This window comes from Myotis myotis, unplaced genomic scaffold (genome assembly GCF_014108235.1).
Source record: "Myotis myotis isolate mMyoMyo1 unplaced genomic scaffold, mMyoMyo1.p scaffold_m19_p_13, whole genome shotgun sequence".
Taxonomy (NCBI): Eukaryota; Metazoa; Chordata; class Mammalia; order Chiroptera; family Vespertilionidae; genus Myotis; species Myotis myotis.
In genome coordinates this window covers 49,613,255-49,632,100 of record NW_023416317.1, presented here as the reverse complement: position 1 = coordinate 49,632,100, position 18,846 = coordinate 49,613,255, and the positions used below count along the sequence as shown (strand labels likewise).

General features: G+C 38.8%; 1 protein-coding gene and 1 non-coding gene across 2 annotated transcripts in view; both read left to right on the top strand.

Annotated features, from left to right (window-relative positions):
- The window catches only part of TOPAZ1 (testis and ovary specific PAZ domain containing 1), a 47,685-nt gene extending 30,870 nt beyond the window's left edge, over positions 1–16,815 (top strand). The window contains exons 14-20 of the mRNA XM_036333815.1: positions 276–450; positions 1,291–1,391; positions 4,348–4,513; positions 10,820–10,984; positions 12,640–12,843; positions 13,313–13,496; positions 16,596–16,815. Coding sequence (XP_036189708.1) covers positions 276–450; positions 1,291–1,391; positions 4,348–4,513; positions 10,820–10,984; positions 12,640–12,843; positions 13,313–13,496; positions 16,596–16,815 — 1,215 coding nt within the window. The remainder of the gene's footprint in view (positions 1–275; positions 451–1,290; positions 1,392–4,347; positions 4,514–10,819; positions 10,985–12,639; positions 12,844–13,312; positions 13,497–16,595) is intronic.
- On the top strand, positions 2,202–2,303 carry LOC118668725. The gene has a single exon (XR_004971732.1). It is a non-coding gene; the product is annotated as a U6 spliceosomal RNA (small nuclear RNA).
- Positions 16,816–18,846: the final 2,031 nt, after the last annotated feature.

Here is an 18,846-nt window from a genome sequence, read left to right as displayed (position 1 = left end):
GGTGATATCATTAAGTACATTAGGAACTAGTTAATTAAAGCAAATGTACATTTCCATCTAGAACTTATAAAGGCTCTGCAATAGTCAGAAAAGCAAATTATACAATAGCATGTTATTGATGTTGTAACACTTGTCAGTAAGTTTCTAAGATTTGCAGAGATTGTCTTATTAATTTCTATACATTTAATGCCTGCATATGCCTACTGCATAATATGTTTAACAGCTTTCTAAATAACAGCTTTCTTTTTCTGTTTTGTTTTTAATAATTCTAATAGCATTGTAAGGAAAAAGGTGACTGGACCAAATTGGGAAATTTATACCTTAAGGTAAAAATGGACTGTGAAAAATTTGTAGATTTCCAGAGATTTTGTACTTGTGTTGCTGAAACGCTAACAAAAGGCTATAAAGAAGAAAGACCAAATGTTCCATTTTGTGAATTTGCTCAAACAGGTAAAATGTCACTGTTTTGGTATGAGTTTTGTGTGTTAGGGTAATGTAAGATTCTTAACGGGAATGTAAAGCTCTTAATATTTCCCATGTTGAGGATAAGTTAATATTGCAGGTTTCAGATACTTTTCCTGTTTATAAATTTTTCCATCTACATATTGTTAAGTTAGGTTAACGATATAAAGTTAAAAATTAGTGTCTTAATATCAGATGTTTCATGTTCTTATTTTTCTTTTTATTCAGATTGGTAAAACTGTTGTTAGCAAATTATATTGGAGCACCTGAATTTTTGAATCATTAAAATTGTTACAGTCTTCACTATTACAAGTCACCAAAATTCATATATTTTTGAAATTTTATTTTTACATGAACTGCTATATTCTTTACTGCTATATTCCTTATCAGGGGCTGGCAAACTTTTTCTGTGAAGAACCAGATAGTAAATATTTCAGGCTTTGCACACATCACATATGATCTATGTCACATTTTTTTTTTCTTTTCAAAAAAACCCTTAAACATTAAACTAAAGAATTCTTAGTTCGGATGTGAGGGCGATCTGGCTGCGACATCTGTCACCCCATTGATCGCCAGGGTTGGTTCGGTTGATCTGGCTGGCTAGGCGGGTGTCCCCCTCCTCCCTCACCAATCCATGTGCGTCCCTCCCGAAGAATTCTTAGTTCACAGGCTATATCTAAAAACAGACCACAGGCCACATTTGGTCTGTGGCTATAGTTTGCTGACACCTGGTGTTTGTGCTCATATCATTAATTCCATATTAACTTGCCTTTTCCATTTTTTAAGTGACTATTTCACTTTCTTCCATATGCCTACTTTGTGTTTCAGTGAGCAAAGATCCGCAAAATAGTGAAGTAGATAAAACTTTGCTGGGAAGAATCGGAATCAGTGCTATATATTTCTATCACAAGCTGTTGCAGTGGTCCAAGGTACTTTAAATTTTTGTTTTGGCTTGGTATTGAAAGTGTTTCAAATTTTTGAACAGAATATAGGTTAAGTTAGGAATTTGCTAATAATCATCACAAGTGACTAAATGACTCCCAGACCAGTAAGTGAATTATTAGGTGCTATATTAGGCAAATGTGGAAAGGACATGGCATCAGACTGACTACTATGAAGAATTTCAGTGTAGTAAACACTTAGGAAACTGCTAAATATATTTATTTGAAGCAACTTTCAATTCAGAATTTATTTCCTCAGCTCCTGAGTAGCATTGTAATTTTGCAAGAGTTCAAGACACCTTTTTAAAGATAAACCCAGGATATTCACAATTAATAGAACTCCTTAAAAATCACCTCCTAGAATGCTCTGGAATACTATATACTATATATCTTGATGTCTGCCTTTGAAGTTAGCTAACCATAAAAGTGGTCTAGTGATTCCAGACCATGTTATACTACCATTCTTTAGATTTCCATGAGAAGTGGTGGGTAGGATTAGATTTAGTAAACTTAAGTAGGAGATAAGAAATCCAAAATTGGGAGTAAGTGCTGAGGGATGGAGTAACATATATAGAGTGGGACAGTTGAGAGAATGCTCATTATTGAATCAACTATTAATATGTATCTTTTGTTACTTTCTTCTTATAAAATGGTTATTTCAAAGTTGAATGAGGTCAACGACATTTAAGTACATGGTCACTCATACACATATAAAAGTCATGAACTTTTTAAAATTAAAAACAGCAGAATCATTGTAGAAGGTCCTCAGTCTCTAAAGTCTCCAAGAGGTTTAGTACTGTGCTTGCTTCGGCAGCACATCTACTAAAGTTGGAATGATAGAAGATTAGCATGGCCCCTGCGCAAGGATAATACGCAAATTGTGAAGCATTCCATATTAAAAAAAGAAAATAAAAAGAAATTTAGTACTCTTTGTATAGTAGGCCTGGGATGGGCAGAATGTATCTTGTCCCAGGCCTCACAACCTAGTTTAAGTTTGATCTTAGCATTAATATCTTAGACATTTAATGCGTGAGAAATTAAGGACTACCTAACAAGAGGACCGTTTTTAAAAACACAGATTGGCCCTAACCAGTTTGGCTCAGTGGATAGAGCGTCAACCTGCAGACTGAAAGGTCCCAGGTTCGATTCAGATCAAGGGCATGTACCTTGGTTGCAGGCACATCCCCAATAGGGGGTGTGCAGGAGGCAGCTGATCAATGTTTCTCTCTCATTGATGTTTCTAACTCCCTATCCCTCTCCCTTCTGCTCTGTAAAAAATTAATAAAATATATTTTTTTAAAAAAACACAGATTGATTTTGCTCATATTTTAATTTTAATAGGTTATTATTATTTCTTAAGAGGCTGGTGAATTTCTATTTTAATTAAAATTTTTCACTATCTTATTTAGAACAGATATTCTTAGTTTTTTTAATGAAACCTAGCTTTTTGAACATAAAAGTAAAACCATTGAAATTAAACTAAAGCAGCTAACTCTTAAAAGTGCACTATTTATATTGTCAAATTAGAAGTACCTTAACATTATAATATGCATCTGACTCAAAATAGTGTAACATAATATAAAACAAGGGTCTTCAAACTAAGGGCCAAGTCTGGCCCACAGCCTTTTTTTGTATATCTTGAGAGCTAAGAGTGTTTTTTACATTTTTTAAATATTTTTTTATTTTATTTATTTATTATTATTAATTATTATTATTATTATTTTAAATTGATTTCAGAGAGGAAGAGAAAGGGCGAGATAGAAACATCAATGATGAGAGAGAATCAATGATTGGCTGCCTCCTACACACCCCCACACTGGGGATCAAGCCTGCAACCCAGGCATGTGCCCTTGGCTGGAATCAAACCTGGTACCCTTCAGTCCACAGGCCAACGCTCTGTCCACTGAGCCAAACCGGCTAGGGCGTTTTTTACCTTTTTTAAAGAGTTACACATTAAGAACAATAACCAAAGAAAATGTACAACTGATCGGATGTGACCTGCAAAGCCTAAATTATTTACTATCTGGCTGTTTATAGAAAAAGTTTGCTGACCCCTAATATAAAATAACAATATATGTCCAATTTCTGATGTGCAGACTAGAGAGATAATCTTTATGTCGTCTACATGAAGTAATCTGTTCAGTCAGAGAAACAGTTTTTAGCCAATAATCTTATCCTTTTTTTCACTATCATTCTTTATCTGAATTTGATAATAAATTGTCTTCATTTTCTTTTTCTCTCCCTCCTGGACCTCAGGATGATCCACAGAAAAATGTGCAAAACTTATAATTAGTAATTTTCCACAGCAAGGCATGAAATCCTTGTGCCAAATGAAATCTTTAGGGGAAGCACAATGTATAAAACACATGAAGGGAGAACTGCTGAAAGGGGTCCCAGGATGGGTGAGGAGTAATATGAACAAAGCCCTGCTTGCTTCCCTTCCCCTTCCACCCTTGTGGCTGAGCAGGCAGGGGCTTAAGTAGAATCTTGGAGCAGTTTGAGAACTGTCCGTCTAGAACAGCGGTTCTCAACCTGTGGGTTGAGACCCCTTTGGGGGTTGAACGACCCTTTCACAGGGGTCGCCTAAGACCATCGGAAAACACATATATAATTACATATTTTTTTGTGATTAATCACTATACTTTAATTATGTTCAATTTGTAATAATGAAAATACATCCTGCATATCAGATATTTAAATTACGATTCATAACAGTAGCAAAATTACAGTTATGAAGTAGCAACGAAAATAATTTTATGTTTGGGGGTCACCAAAACATGAGGAACTGTATTAAAGGGTCGCAGCATTAGGAAGGTTGAGAACCACTGGTCTAGAATGATGATTCAAATTGGATAATGGGTTTCTCTATAATTAATCAGTGTGACTTTGTATTTCTGTAATACACTAAATGATTGTTACTCAGTGCTCTTTATTTTTACTCTAGGGAAGGAAGGTCTTAGATATGCTATATGAATTGAAAATACATTTTACAAGTTTAAAAGGACTTACAGGGCCTGAGAAGTTAGCACCAAGATGTCAAATTGTAAATATTGCAGTAGAGATTTTTCTAAAAAGTGGAAGCATAGATGGTGCAATGTGGGTATTAAGAGGTAAGTTCTGATATATGCAAACATAAAATAATTTGTGTTGTATAAATTCTTGTCTATGTAATGAATTACCTTAAGTCAGCAATTTTCAACCTTTTTCATCTCATGGCACACAAACTAATTACTAAAATTTTGCAGCACACCAAAACATATATTTTTTGCTGATCTGACAAACATAGGTACAATTTTAATTCATTCACACCAGATGGCTATTGTTGTGTTGGCTGTTGTCATTTTTATTTGACAATGTAAGGGATAAAAGGTCAGTACCCCTGACTAAATAGTCAGGTATTGCATGTTTTTAAAATTTTTGAGGCACACTGATTGAAAATCGCTGCCTTTAGTTGATATTGAATTGTGGGTGATAATTTGGTCTAAACCCTAGTGGTCATGTAGGTAGGAAGATGAAAGGAGAAAGTTAACCTAACTTTAAAGAAGAAATTGTATGAAACTTTGTTGAAAAGCTAGTTCTTACATTCTTGTAGGCACCATACTAAATTCTTTACCTGGATTATCTCAGCTAATCTTCATAGAAGCCCTATGAGTTTGGAATTATTACAATTTCCATTTTATGGATTAAAAAAATGTTGTCAGAGCCCTAGCTGGTTTAGCTCAGTGGATAGAGTGTCAGCCTGCGGACTGAAGGGTCCTGGGTTTGATTCTGGCCAAGGGTACATGCCTGGGTTGCGGGCTTGATCCCCAGTAGGGGACATGCAGGAGGCAGCTGATCAATGATTCTCTCTCATCATTGATGTTTCTATCTCTCCCTTTCTGAAATCAATGAAGATATATTTTTTTAAATGTTATCAGAGACATTAAGCAATTTGTCCCAAATGACATAAGTAAGGAGTGGAGGCCAGATTCAAACCCAGACAATCCAGGTTTAGAGCCTGCAATCTGCATAAATTCTATATTTGCATGTACAGGCAAACATGACTTCCAGTGAAGATAAGCAGAGCTTACTTTCTCTGTAAATTAATCCATCCAGCAGAAATTAAGCCAACAAAACAACTAAGGTTTGTTTGGTAGTAGTAGCACAGCATGGTTTCTAACGGTAACTCTGGCTACTTAAACCATCGGGTAGATTTTATTTGACAAAATGGGATAAGAATGCCCTAGCTGGTTTTGCTCAGTGGCTAGTGCATCAGCCTGCAGACTGAAGGGTCCCGGGTTCGAGTCCAGTCAAGGGCATGTACCTCGGTTGCAGGCTCCTTCCTGGCCTGGGCCCTGGTCGGGGCACATGCAGGAGGCAACTAATTGATGTGTATCTCTCACATCAATCTTTCTCTCTTTCTCTTTCTCTTCCACTCTAAAATCAATGGAAAAATATCCTTGGTTGAGTATTTTAAAATGTTAAAAAAAAATGGGATAAAAATAAGAGACCTCGAGAATTCAGGTAGGAAGATGGAATATATGCACAAGTAAAGCAAGTAGATAACCTTTACACTAACCCACAAACACATACTGGCACATCTCCATATTCATATTGGTGGTTTGTTCAGTGCCTAATACAGACGTCATGAGTAGACTTCATGATCAGAAGCTTGTTGGAAAAGGTTTTCTTCAGCTTAACAAACCTAGCCAATGAGGTTTGCTAAGTGCGGAAGAGTAAGATATAAAAATATAAATTAGAGAAATGCAAGAGCTTACAAGCTCTGTTAGAAAGAAGAAATGTGGCAAGAAAAAGAAAGATTAAAATAGTTGATAAAAATGGGCTTGGGTCGTTCTTTGAAAGGAAACTTCTGCGTGAAAGTTTCTGGCACAACTAGTTTTTCTCAAACCAGAGAATGAGGGGAGTTTGTGGTAGAGATGTGGAGTGGTCTGAGGAAATTTAAAATTCTTACAACTTTGATGTGTCCATTTTGAGATTATCTTTGAATTTTCTATAAGTTATAAGAACAGGATTCTCTTTTGCAGTGAGCATTTTAATTGAAAGTCATTTTCATATGTCAAATGTTCTTGCTTTAAAAGAAGGGCCCACAGAAGTATGCTAAGTTTTCCCCAGAATTTTTTTGTCTTGAAAGGGTTCTGCAGGGAACAGGCCGTTCTCAAGAAAGAAATACAAATGGCTGAATCTCATTTGTAGTGAGACTTATAAGAGAAGTACACATTAAAATAACAGAACACCTGTCAGTCTAGCAAAGACCAGAGTTTGATGATTTGCTTTTTGTGAGGGCATATTGAAATAGGCATTCACATGCATTGTTTAGGAGCTTTTTGGCAAAATACCTGTCAAAATTGAAAATGCATATAGGGATAGTTTCTATTTAAAAATAAACATTATTTTAAAAGTAAATCAACCAACATGTTCTCATCGTAAGTAATAATATATGTGAAATCACAGATTTTTATATTTAAGGTGATCCTTTTTAGAATAGTATAATATACAAATAAATTATTAAACTTATAGTGTAACATCTAAAATTAGTTCAGGTACCATCAATGATGTATATGTCACACTTAGGAAAAGTTAGGATTTTTTTTTTTTTGCATTTTTGTTTGTTTTCTTTTGCCCAACTGACACTCTGTGTTTAACATAAACTGCTTTTTAAATCTTTAATAGTTTTGTTTTGAATCGTGCGTTAGGCAGTTCTTGGCTATCTCAAAATTACATATTCACTCATATGGTTTTTAAATTTTTTTATTGTTACTTTTAAATTTTGATATGAGGTGGGAATCTAACTTTATCTCTTTTCCCCAAATGTTCTAACTCATCCTCTACTCACTTATTTGAAATGCCACTTTTATCATATACTAGAGGCCCGGTGCACAAAAATTTGTGCACTCGGGGGGGGGGGGGGGGGGAAGGGCGGTCCCTCAGCCCGGCCTGTGCCCTCTCGCAGTCTGGGACCCCTCGGGAGATAACGACCTGCTGGCTTAGGCCTGCTCCCGGGTGGCAGAGGGCAGGCCCAATCCCTAGGTGCAGCCCCTGGTTGGGCTCAGAGCAGGGCCGATTGGGGAGTTGGGGCGCCGCCCCCTGTCATGCACAGAGCAGGGCGGATTGGGAGGTTGCGATGCCACCCTCAGTCACGCTCAGGGTAGGGCCAATTGGGGGGTTGGGACACCACCCCGTCACACTCAAGGCAGGGTCGATAGGGAGGTTGTGGCGCCACCCCTTGGTACGCACAGAGCAGGTCCGATCAGGGGGTTGGGGCGCTGCCCCCTGTCATGCACAGAGCAGGGCCCATCAGGGGGGTTGGGGCTCCATACCCTGTCACGCACAGAGCAGGGTCGATCAGGGGGTTGGGGAGCTCCCCCGTCACGCACAGAGCAGGGTCGATCAGGGGGTTGGGGAGCTCCCCCCTGTCACGCACAGAGCAGGGCCCATCAGGGAGGTTGGGGAGCTCCCCCCTGTCACGCACAGAGCAGGGCCCATCAGGGGGTTGAGGAGCTCCCCCCGTCACTCAGAGGGTAGGGGCGATAGGGGAGTTGGGGCACCACCCCCTGTCACCCACAGAGCAGGGCCGATCATGGGGTTGGGGCACTGCCACTGTCATACTCAGGGCAGGGCCGATGGGGAGGTTATGGCTCTACCCCATCACACACAGAGTAGGGCCCGTGGGGGGGGGGGGGCGCCGCCCTCTATCACCCACAGAGCAGGGCCCATCAGGGGGTTGGGGCGCCGCCACTGTCACACTCAAGGCAGGGCTGATGGGGAGGTTATGGCTCTACCCCGACACACACAGAGCAGGGCCCATGGGGGGGGGGCGGGGCGCCGCACCCTGTCACACACAGAGCCACAGGGCGATCAGGGGGTTGGGGAGATCCCCCGTATCAGGCACAGAGCAGGGCTGATCAGGAGGTTGGGGCGCCTTCCCCTGTCAAGAACAGAGCAGGGCCAATAGGGAGGTTGTGGCCCCACCCCCTGTCACACACAGAGCCACAGGGCGATCAGGGGGTTTGGGCACTGCCCCGTCACGCTGATCCTGGTGCCGGGAGGCCTCGCAGCTCTGCTGATCCTGGTGCTGGGAGGCATATTACCCTTTTACTATATAGGATAGAAGCCTAGTGCACGTGTGGGGGCCGGCTGGTTTGCCCTGAAGGGTGTCCTGGATCAGGGTGGGGGTCCCCACTGGGGTGCCTGGCCAGCCTGGGTGAAGGGCTGAGGGCTGTTTGCAGCTGGTCACACACCCTTCAGGGTGGGGTTCCCCACTGGGGTGCCTGGCCAGTCTGGGTGAGAGGCTGAGGGCTGTTTTCAGGCTGGCGGGTGACGGAAGCTCCCAACCGCTCTTTTTCTTTTTTTTTTTTTTTTTATTCTGGGCCAGCTTTAGCTCTGAGGCTCCAGCTCTTAGGCCTCCGCTCCTGAAAGCAGGTATCTGGTTTGTTTCGGTTCTATAATCGAAACTCTGTATCAACTCCAGCTCTGAGATCCCGGCTCGCTGAAAGCAGGTTTCTGGGGTTTTGTTTAGCTTCTATATTTGTTACAATGTTTCTTAATCTGCAGGCTCAGAGGCCGGCAAGGCAGGCGGGGAACGTTGGAGTCCTCTGTCACTGAAGCAAGCAAGCCTCATGTTAGTTTCAAGCTGCCTGGCTGCCGGCCGCCATCTTGGCTGGCAGTTAATTTGCATATCTCGCTGATTAGCCAATGGGAAGGGTAGCAGTCGTACGCCAATTACCATGTTTCTCTTTTATTAGATAGGAGATTAGAATCTTATATCTTCTTGGGTCAGTTTCTATACTACTCTCCCAGAGATCTCGTTTTCTGTGCTAGCACCATATTCTTTTTAGTTAATATAGCTTTAGAATAGGTGATAATATTTATCTTTATCTTTCATACTATTTTTTACTATTCTCAACTGTTTATCCTTTAGGATGTATTGAGTCAGTTTTGTTGACTATTTGGTCAGGATTATATTAAATGTATACATTTAGAGGAGAATGGATATGTTTTATTGTTTTGGGGGTTTTTCTATATTTTTATTCATTTCAGAGAGGAAGGGAGGAGAGATAGAAACATCAATGATGAGAGAGAATCATTAATTGTCTGCCTCCTCTATGTCCCCTACTGGGGATCAAGCCCACAACCTGGTTATGTGCCCTTGATGAAATCAAACCCTTCAGTCTGCAGGCTAATGCTCTATCCACTGAACCAAACCAGCTAGGGCAAGAATGGATATGTTTAGATATCTCTCCCCTCTCCCTCAATCATAGTATTCACCATAGTAAAGGATAGTTATTTGCTTGTCTCACGGACTAGCCTGGAAATTCATTCAGGGCAGACTGTCTTTATAGTCTTTCATTCTCAGTGCCTACATTCAAAATCTTCATGGTAATGACTGAATATCTATTATAAAAAATTTGATTCCCTTTTGACTCAGATTTTTAGACAAATGGAAATATTTCCCAACTATGGAACAGAGGAAAACACGAGGATTAATGCAGTAAGAACTTTCCTCACCATAAAACTTGTATTAAGTACACCATAAACTGGCTTTTATTCTTAAGAATGTATTGTTATAAGTGTTCTTATAAAATTTGCATAAAAGTATTTATGTTGATAAAGTTGTGAACTGATTGAATTAAGCTTATTAATTTCCAAATGACTTCCCAACTATTGGTTTCATTTAACTTTGCTATAAAATAATGAACTGATTCAGATTTTTTAATATAGCTACACAATTTGGTAAGATTTCAAAATGAATCTCCTAAAATATATTAGTCTTTCAAAAATGTATTATTCTACCTTAACAATAAACAATGAGTGCTAAATAAAAACAATGAAATTTTTATGAAAAAAAAACCACAGTATATTTTTTGTGGCATCTATCCATCAGATCTAAGAAAAAATAAGGAACTTCAGCATTATAGGTGATAATCTCTTTTTTTAAGCTGTGTGATGGGCACATAAGAGTTCATTTTATTTAACTTACATATGTTAGACATTCTTCTATACATATCAAATATTTTATGATAAAAATTGTCTTTAAAATTGGGAGGAAAAACTGTTCCCCAAGAATAGCAAAACTAATTATGTATTCTTTATTATAAAATTGTTGAAGTTTTCCACACAAATATTATTTTACATTATTATAGGTATGTTATAATGTGAACATTTTTGTCCTATAAAAATAAACATTAACTTCTGAATCAATAACTGATTAGTATACTAAGAAAATAAAGAATTTAAAAATAAGGTATTATGATCATCACTGTATACGTGTTTCTAATAAATTTGAGCCATGGTTATCTTTTTGAGTACACATATTTTAGTTTTGTCACTTTCCAAAAGGTAAAAACATTAGTTGTGATTATACTAAGTATAATTTTCATAGTGTAAATAAAGTGTTAGTACTTTTTTCTTTTTCAAAGAGTCAGAATGGATAATCGATACACCACAATGGCCTTGTGATAGACTGGATATACTCAATCGACACAATCTGCTCTGTACAATTGCACATGAAATCTTAGCCAAGAGCCTTTACAGACAGACATTTGAAGTTTTGCAAAATCTACCAGGTTTTCAAAATTCTCAAGGTATGTTTTTTAAAAGTCTAGCTTAATTATCTCTTGCTCATCTGGTATTTAACTGTTAATAAGAAACAGTTTCCCACCTGTTTTGGTTGAGTTTTATATTCCAGCATATATTTTTAATGAAGTTGTTTTCTGTAAAATCTGTTTTCTGCAAATTGAATATGCTTTCCTGATGGTTTAAAAAATGAAAAGCAGCCCTAACCAGTTTGGCTCAGTGGGTAGAGCGTCGGCCTGCGGACTGAAGGGTCCCAGCTTTGATTCTGGTCAAGGGCATATACCTCGGTTGTGGACACATCCCGAGTAGGTGGTGTGCAGGAGGCAGCTGATCGATGTTTCTCTCTCGTTGATGTTTCTAACTATCCCTTTCCCTTCCTCTCTGTTAAAAAAATCAATAAAATATATTTTAAAAAAGAAAAGCAGAAATGCTTATCTGAGTTGACAGCAGTTCCTAACAGAAACCTTTTCATCATTCCCCTTTCCCTACCTCTGTCAAGTCATCAGCAAACAATGTCAAGTGCCCCCAGCAAGCTTTATATCTTAAAATAATTCATTGCATTTGGAATAATGAAGAATACTTTTTCTTTTATTACTTAGCAAATATAGAACATGATTTCCATTACCTTATAACATAGGTAAACATGGAATAAGTAGAGGAAATTAAGCAGATGACAAGTTCAAAGAAAAGAGAATACTAATGTGGGCAGTGGCAGGTGGTGCTCTTGAATGCTAACGCTCAGATCATACATGCACGGGAAGAGGGAGCCCAGGAGGGAGGAGCAAAGGCTTTGAGTGGTGGGTTCAGAGTGACGGTGAGCATTTAATGAAAACCTTAACCTGAGGGCCTCCCCTTAGTGCTTCATCAATCAAAGTTGGTGTTTTAGGAAAGCTCCTCTGGTGGTAATGTTTAGGAAGAGACTAAAGGTAACGATATTAATTTTCTGGTGAGGCCTGGACACTAAAAGATCCTGAAGTGATTGAAGACCTAGAGTCTAGATCAGTGGTCGGCAAACTGCGGCCCCTTGAGTGTGGCTCTTCCACAAAATACCACGTGCGGGTGCATACATACAATGCGATTGAAACTTCGTGGCCACACTCAAGGGGCCAAAGAGCCGCATGTGGCTCGCGAGCCGCAGTTTGCCGACCACTGGTCTAGGCTATAGATTGAACTAACTGAATATAGGGAATAGAAGACTTGGAAATCTCCAAGGTGACTTCACTTTCTTCTAAGTGAAGAATAGAAAGGAATAGAATTACCCAACAAAGGATTTTCTTTTATTTGAAAGTGACTATTTTTGAGGGGATGATTTATTTTTACTCATGGTAAATATATGCCTGAGGTCTGAACTGTAGAGAGAATGCAAACCATGCAGCCATCCATCTCAGATACTGTTGATGTGGTCACAGGTGGGGGTCATAGAGGTGTTCATGCAGCTTCTGAAATCATTGTCACCCTTTCTTTCATATTCCTCATTGTAAAATAAATTACCAGTTTGCTTTGGTTGAATGCTTTTTTGTTACTTAGAGAATATGTAAGATGATTGCTTTTGAGCGCTCCTAAAATGCCAAGGGGAGCAAAGGGAAAAGGAAAGTAGTAAGAGCGAGAGGTTTGAGAGACTAAGATAGACCAATTTCATTGTATCTTTTTTTTTTCTTTTCAGAAGTTGTGGAGGTCTCACAGTATAGCCTTCTTTTTAATAAACTTCTGGATGCCTGTGTAGAAAGCAATAGTCTTGGTATTTCATCCTCCGTAGCAGAATTCATGATTTCAAAGAGTATCCCTATTGATTTTTCCTCTCTTAGAAGATTAATTACTTCTTTAGGAAGGAGTTGTTTATGGCTCAAAGCCAGAACCCACTACAAAAGTAAGTTGCATTTAAAAAAATTTTTTTTTGATATATTGGTTTTGACTTTGATTCTCTAACCCTGAATCCTTATATAATATTTACAACCAGACATTCAAATATGTACAAAGAGCAGTTAATATACATTCAAAGACAGTGGTCCAAGTAGCTATTCTGGTTTTTTAGTTATTCTGAAATTGTTGTGTTGACTTTAGCTTCAAATATATGGTTGTCATGATGAGGCTCAACAGTCGTTTTTCAGAGTTTTTTAAACATTTCTCACTTCATATTTAACATTTGAAAACACTGTACAAAGAATAATTTTAAATGTACTAGGATATAATCACTACCATATAATTTGTGAGATAAATCTGCTTCTAATGAACAGTTATTCTATACTGCAAGTAATTATCACCTATGGACATTTTGGAAGTCTAGATTTTCACCTATTAGAGTTTTAGTAAAGTTTGATCTATTATTTGATTTTCAGGTGCTCTTTCATTGAGTTGCTATCCACCATTAGAGGGAAATTTATACCGAAAACTTCTACGGATTCCTTCTTATTTATCTGAGGTTGAAATGCTTTTAGCTATTGAAATCTTCCTGGTATCCAATGCTAGTAGTATTCAGAGTCCTGGTACTCCTACCCAGACACTGCAGATAGTTTTGAAAAGGTTGGTTGATATAACTTATAATTGCATCCTGAAAGCAGATCATGACTCCCTACACATTCCCTAGGAAGTAGATGATTTATATATTTATATAATTGTGTAGTGTATATTTACAAACTTGGTAACATTTAAATTAAGAAAGAGTGTGACCTGTTTGAGACTTAAAACCAAAGCATTCAATAAAAACTTTTAACAACTTTAGAGATGCTGTAAATGGTTCAAGAGACGAGTCCTCTTTAGGTATCAATCCTTTTCATATACTGGTAGTTTTTAGATGGATACCTAAAAGTTATTTATCTTTTTGGTCAACACTAAGATCTAAAAGGGAAATATGTGATAGTTTATTAGGTTCAATTAGCCTAGTTTCTGTATTTTAAAATGTTGTTATAAATGCATAAATAGTATTGTGTAGCTGTTGAACCACACTAGTATTCCTTCAAATAATTTTGTTCAAGGTCCCAGAATTTAGGCTTATACCATTTCTTATCAGTCTTACCCAGAAAACTTGTAATATAAGGGTCTTATGGGACTCCTCCTTTAGAGCTGACAAGAATTTTGCTTCAGTTTATTGGTGTTACAAACCAGATCCTCAGATTGAATAGTCTTTCAGCTATCTATTACTGTGTATAAATTATCCCAAAACTTAGTGGCTTAAAACAGCAAATACTATTTTAGTTTCTATGGGTCAGGAATTTTGGAGTAGCTTAAGCAGGATGGTTCTGGCTCTGGATCTGTCCCGGAGTCAGGATGTGATCAGGAGCTGCAGTCACCTACCTGATGGCTTGACTGGGGCTAGAGGATCCGTTCCCTAGATGGCTCACTCATAAGGCTGTTGGCAGGAAGCCTCAGTTCCTTGCCACATGGGCCCTTCCATAAGTTCCTTGAGTGTCTTCATGACATAACAGCTAACTGCTCTCAGAGTGAGCAATCCAGGAGAGAAAAAGCAAGGAAGAAGCTGTGCTTTCTATGATCTCTGTCAAGAACTCTGAAGGCTCTGAGATTTTACCCTATTTGCAGGCTACAAGCAGTTTCATGGATCCTAGCATGACACCAGACTCCTGGGTTGGAAACAGCAGACTTTATTACTCTAGTGCAGCAAGCAGCATGATTATCTGCATATTTGTATCCCTCTTGTCCCCAAGTCCCACAGATAGACCCAGAGGATACCTGCACATGCAGTAGGTTCTATTACAGCAGAGGAATCCTACACTTAGAAAACCCAAATCCGGGTAATAAGCATGCCTGCTCCTCTGCTCTGCACGGAAACACTGTCTCCATCTTGAAAGGTTGTAACAAACCTGTCCTTTGCTCCAGGAGGAGAAACTCTTTTCTTTCAAGATTGTTCATTACATAAACATCATTGAAATCCAGAAGGAGTAGTAGTCAGTGTTTCTGCTCTCAAAACTTCGGGAAATGCAAGGGACCCGTGGAGAATTGTCATCTAACAACCTAGTGTCCAGAGTTGTACACTGTCATGTCTGCTTCATTCTATTTGTGATAAATCAGGCATTTCATCTCGCCTATATGCAAAACAAATTAGGAAATAATTTTAGGGCCATTTTTGTTGTTGTTGACACTATTAACAAATGTTCCCAACCCCCTCCCCACCTTAGCGCACCTCAGCTCAGCCCCCACTCCCCTTTCCCTCTGGTCATCACCACACTGCTATCTGTGTCTGTGTGTCATGCATATATGTTGTGGCTAATCCCTTCACCTTCTTTCATCCAGTGCCCCTCTCCCCTCTGACAGCTGTCATTCTGTTCCATGTACCCATACCTCTGTTTCTATTTTGTTCAGCAGTTGATTAGGGCTAGGGTCATCTTCTTTTTTAGACCAACGAAAATTGGCTTTTTTTTCCCCTTCATTATGTCTGTTCTTTTATGAGGGCTTCCTTATTTACCCTGTACACTGCAGTGGCTGAGGCATTGGGCTCCCCATCATCCTAATGAGGATGTGGTTTTCTCATAGGCTTTCATTCTCCACATATATGCAGCCTCTGTACTCATTGTTGGATTTTAGGGGTGTTTGTGACCCCATCTTTAATTTTGTCCAAGCCAATATTGTTTTCTCTTATTATCATACTGAGCCCCATCTTGTTAAACCTCTATGAGAATTTTATTCATTCTTAAGAGTTTCAAAAACTGCACACAGTTGGCACATGCTCAATCTACCAGGTTCTATGCACTAATTCCTAAGCCAGAAGGTACTAGAAAGCTCTTGACCAATCTTTCCTTTCTGTGACCCTTGGGGTTCCTGTTCCTCACTCCCACCACTCTGTAGACTACACTGTGCTGTTAATGCAGGTAGGCTCATTCTTGGGATTTGCTGCTGGACCCTATAGATGCCAAGAGCAGGATTCAGCAAACACAAAAAGTGATGCTTAATATAACAACCACATCTCTATTTTAAATACTTCCCACTCCCTATCCCATAAGGGGGGAAAAACCATTTGGTATGAATTTTATGAAATTTGAAGACTAGTAGAAAAGTTTTTAGAAAAGTAAATTTTAGCAATTTGTGAAGTACCTTAAATCAGGGCTGAAGAAAAATAACCAGAAATTTAGTAAAGGAACACTGTAATTTCTGTTACCAAATGTTAGCTACATAGCATTTTACAGTCAACAATAGGCAATGTCAAAGTAAAACATGTCAGTAACTCCAAACCTGATTAAATTCAATATTATTCTGTGCATTGTAATGAAAAATTATGCAATTTTTAGCTTTGAAAATATAAAGATTGAGGTTATTAGCAGTGTTCTAGATCAGTGTTTTTCAGACCGCGGTTGTAGCCCATTGTGTGGTGCAATCAGTTTAGGGGATTGCAACCACATAATTAAAAATGAGACAATAGAAATAGAGTACATTGTCATAAGGATGCATCTTGTTTGCTGAAACTTTTCCATTTTTATGTATGAGGATTCTACTGGGTCCCAACACAAAAGATCTTTCTTATTGTGTCATGGTCAAAAAACTTTGAAAGCCACTGTAGGAGAATGTAGTGAAAAGTCTGCCATAACTAATAATAATAAATGTAAATCTCTTGAAGAAACTGTCTAGCTTTTTTTCAAGTTCCTGACTTTGTGGGGTGTTTTTACTTTATAGATGTGAAGAAAACAAGTCTCGGAGCAAGGATGATTATCAGGCTGCCGTGGAAAGATTAATGATGGCTGCTCGTTTATCAGACCCAAAGCTTTTCGTTAAGCACATGACCGTCAATGTTAATAAGGAGCAGGTTTATAGTTTGGAACATTGTTCTGCCCTGAAATGGTTGAAAGAGAACATGAAGTGGGCTGGAAAGGTTTGGCTTTTCAATAAACATTAGTTAATACTTTATTTTTTAAGTTCAAGTAATCATTGTTGAAAATAAAAGGCAATAAAAATAAAGACAGTTTTCATTATATTCAGCTTTTGCCCTTTATTTACAGTAAGTTAGTAGACTTCAAACACTAAAAATTTTGATTGATGGAAGCAATTTATAATAGTTTTACCCCCACTGAAGTGATTTTTCAAATTACTTCTTTTTAAGTTAGGTAAGTCTAAGTAAATACCTATTTATTTTGAAATTCAAACATTGAAAAATCACAAACTGAATGAATATTGTGCAGCATTTAATGAGAGGAAGACATAAAAGGAGAAATGTGCAAGCAGGTAACCAAGTATTCAGAAAAGCCTTTAGGGGTGTGAAATAGGTTGAGTGTATACTCCGTCCAGTTTCTAAAGCCTATTCCACATCTGTAATACAGAATAGTCAAGTAATGTTGAAAACTGACTCAAACACAAATTCCAGAATAACTTCTGAGTTATACCAAACTTTTTCAAGTTACCCTGTGAATAGTTTTCCTCTAGTGTATTTTAGAATGCTATATGTATTTTTAAAATACATTAGGTATGACTAAAGAAAACTTCTATTTTATTGTTGACACTTTTAAAGATGTTCCCATTTCCCCCCACCCTTTGCCCACCTCCAACCAGCCTCCACCCCACCCCCTTCTTTCTGGCCTTCCACACTTGTCTATGTCTATGGGTCATGCATATATGTTCTTTGGCCAATCCCTTCACCTTCTTTCATCCACCCTTCACCTTCTTTCATTCAGCCTTCCTCCCTTCCCTCTCACAGCTGTCAGGTCAGTCTGTTCCAGTATCCTCCCCTCTGAAGAAATGTTATTTTAGACAAATATACCAGCACTTAAATATCCAAACAAGGATTGTCCCATACAAACCACCTTAGGAAGTTAAAACTCCTTTTCTGAAGTCATCTTCAGAATTTACCAGTCATTCTCTAAGGTGGTCATCTTCAGTCCTTAATTTGATACTTTAGATTTGCTACTTTAAACCATAATCATTTGGAGAAGAAGTCTGAATAAGGTGAATAAAAAAAAAAGTAAGTCGTGACTACAGGGGCTGAAAGTATTTTTTAAAGGAGCTCCCAAAATATGGTAATGGCAGCATCCTCGGAATAAGTCTGTAACCTCACAAGACTGAAAAAGGTAAATCCTAGCGCGATGCTTTGCCATGGTAAGTGTGGCATGAATACTATTCTGGATGAGAGGTGGGAAGTGAGATGGGAGACGTCAAAAGGATGGCCAGTTCTCTAGCAAGAATAAACTGCATGACTATAACTGTCATTATTTAAATGCAGCCCTAGGAAATAGGTGTGGATATAACTACCATCAGTTTGAGGACAATGAAGAATGGTAAACGGGCAATTATAAATTGGTCTTTTCTAAAGGAGGTAACTGAAACCCAAAGAAAGGAATTAGAGAAACAGGAGACTGGTTAGGTGCTGACCGCAAAGAATCATTTGAAAAGATGAAGACGCGAGAGTTGATAAATGAAGTTTTGGGGAAAATGAAACTGGTTGGAATGGATCACAAGTGACCAGATTGTTTCTAATGAGAAGTCAAGAGCCATTAGGGCTGGAACAAATGGAGGCACTTTTATTTTTCTGGCCTCAGTCAACAATGCCAAAAGGTAGAAAGGGGAAAAGACAGGTTATTGTCATTTGCCTAATTTCATCTGTGGCCATTTTAGGGCTAATCAAAGTCCTAAGAGCGACATATAGCTAACAGCAAAACCCAAGCCGATGGTGGAGAGTGCTTAAGGTTTGAAAGATCCTGAAAGGGCCAAAGTCCAAAGGAAAATGCAAACCGGAGAAGAGAAATTTTTAAAAATTAGCCTCAGCTCCGGAAGCCCGGCGGGCGGATCTGCGGAGGCAGCCTCGGCCCTTCTCAGGGCGCCGGGGTTGGCGGTTGGGGAGGTTGGGGAGGTTAGGGCCGGGGGAGGGGGGGGGGGCGCATGCGCGCGCCCTCTAGCGCTCGCTCCCTCCCGCCCTCCAGCGCGTGCTCAGTCGCTC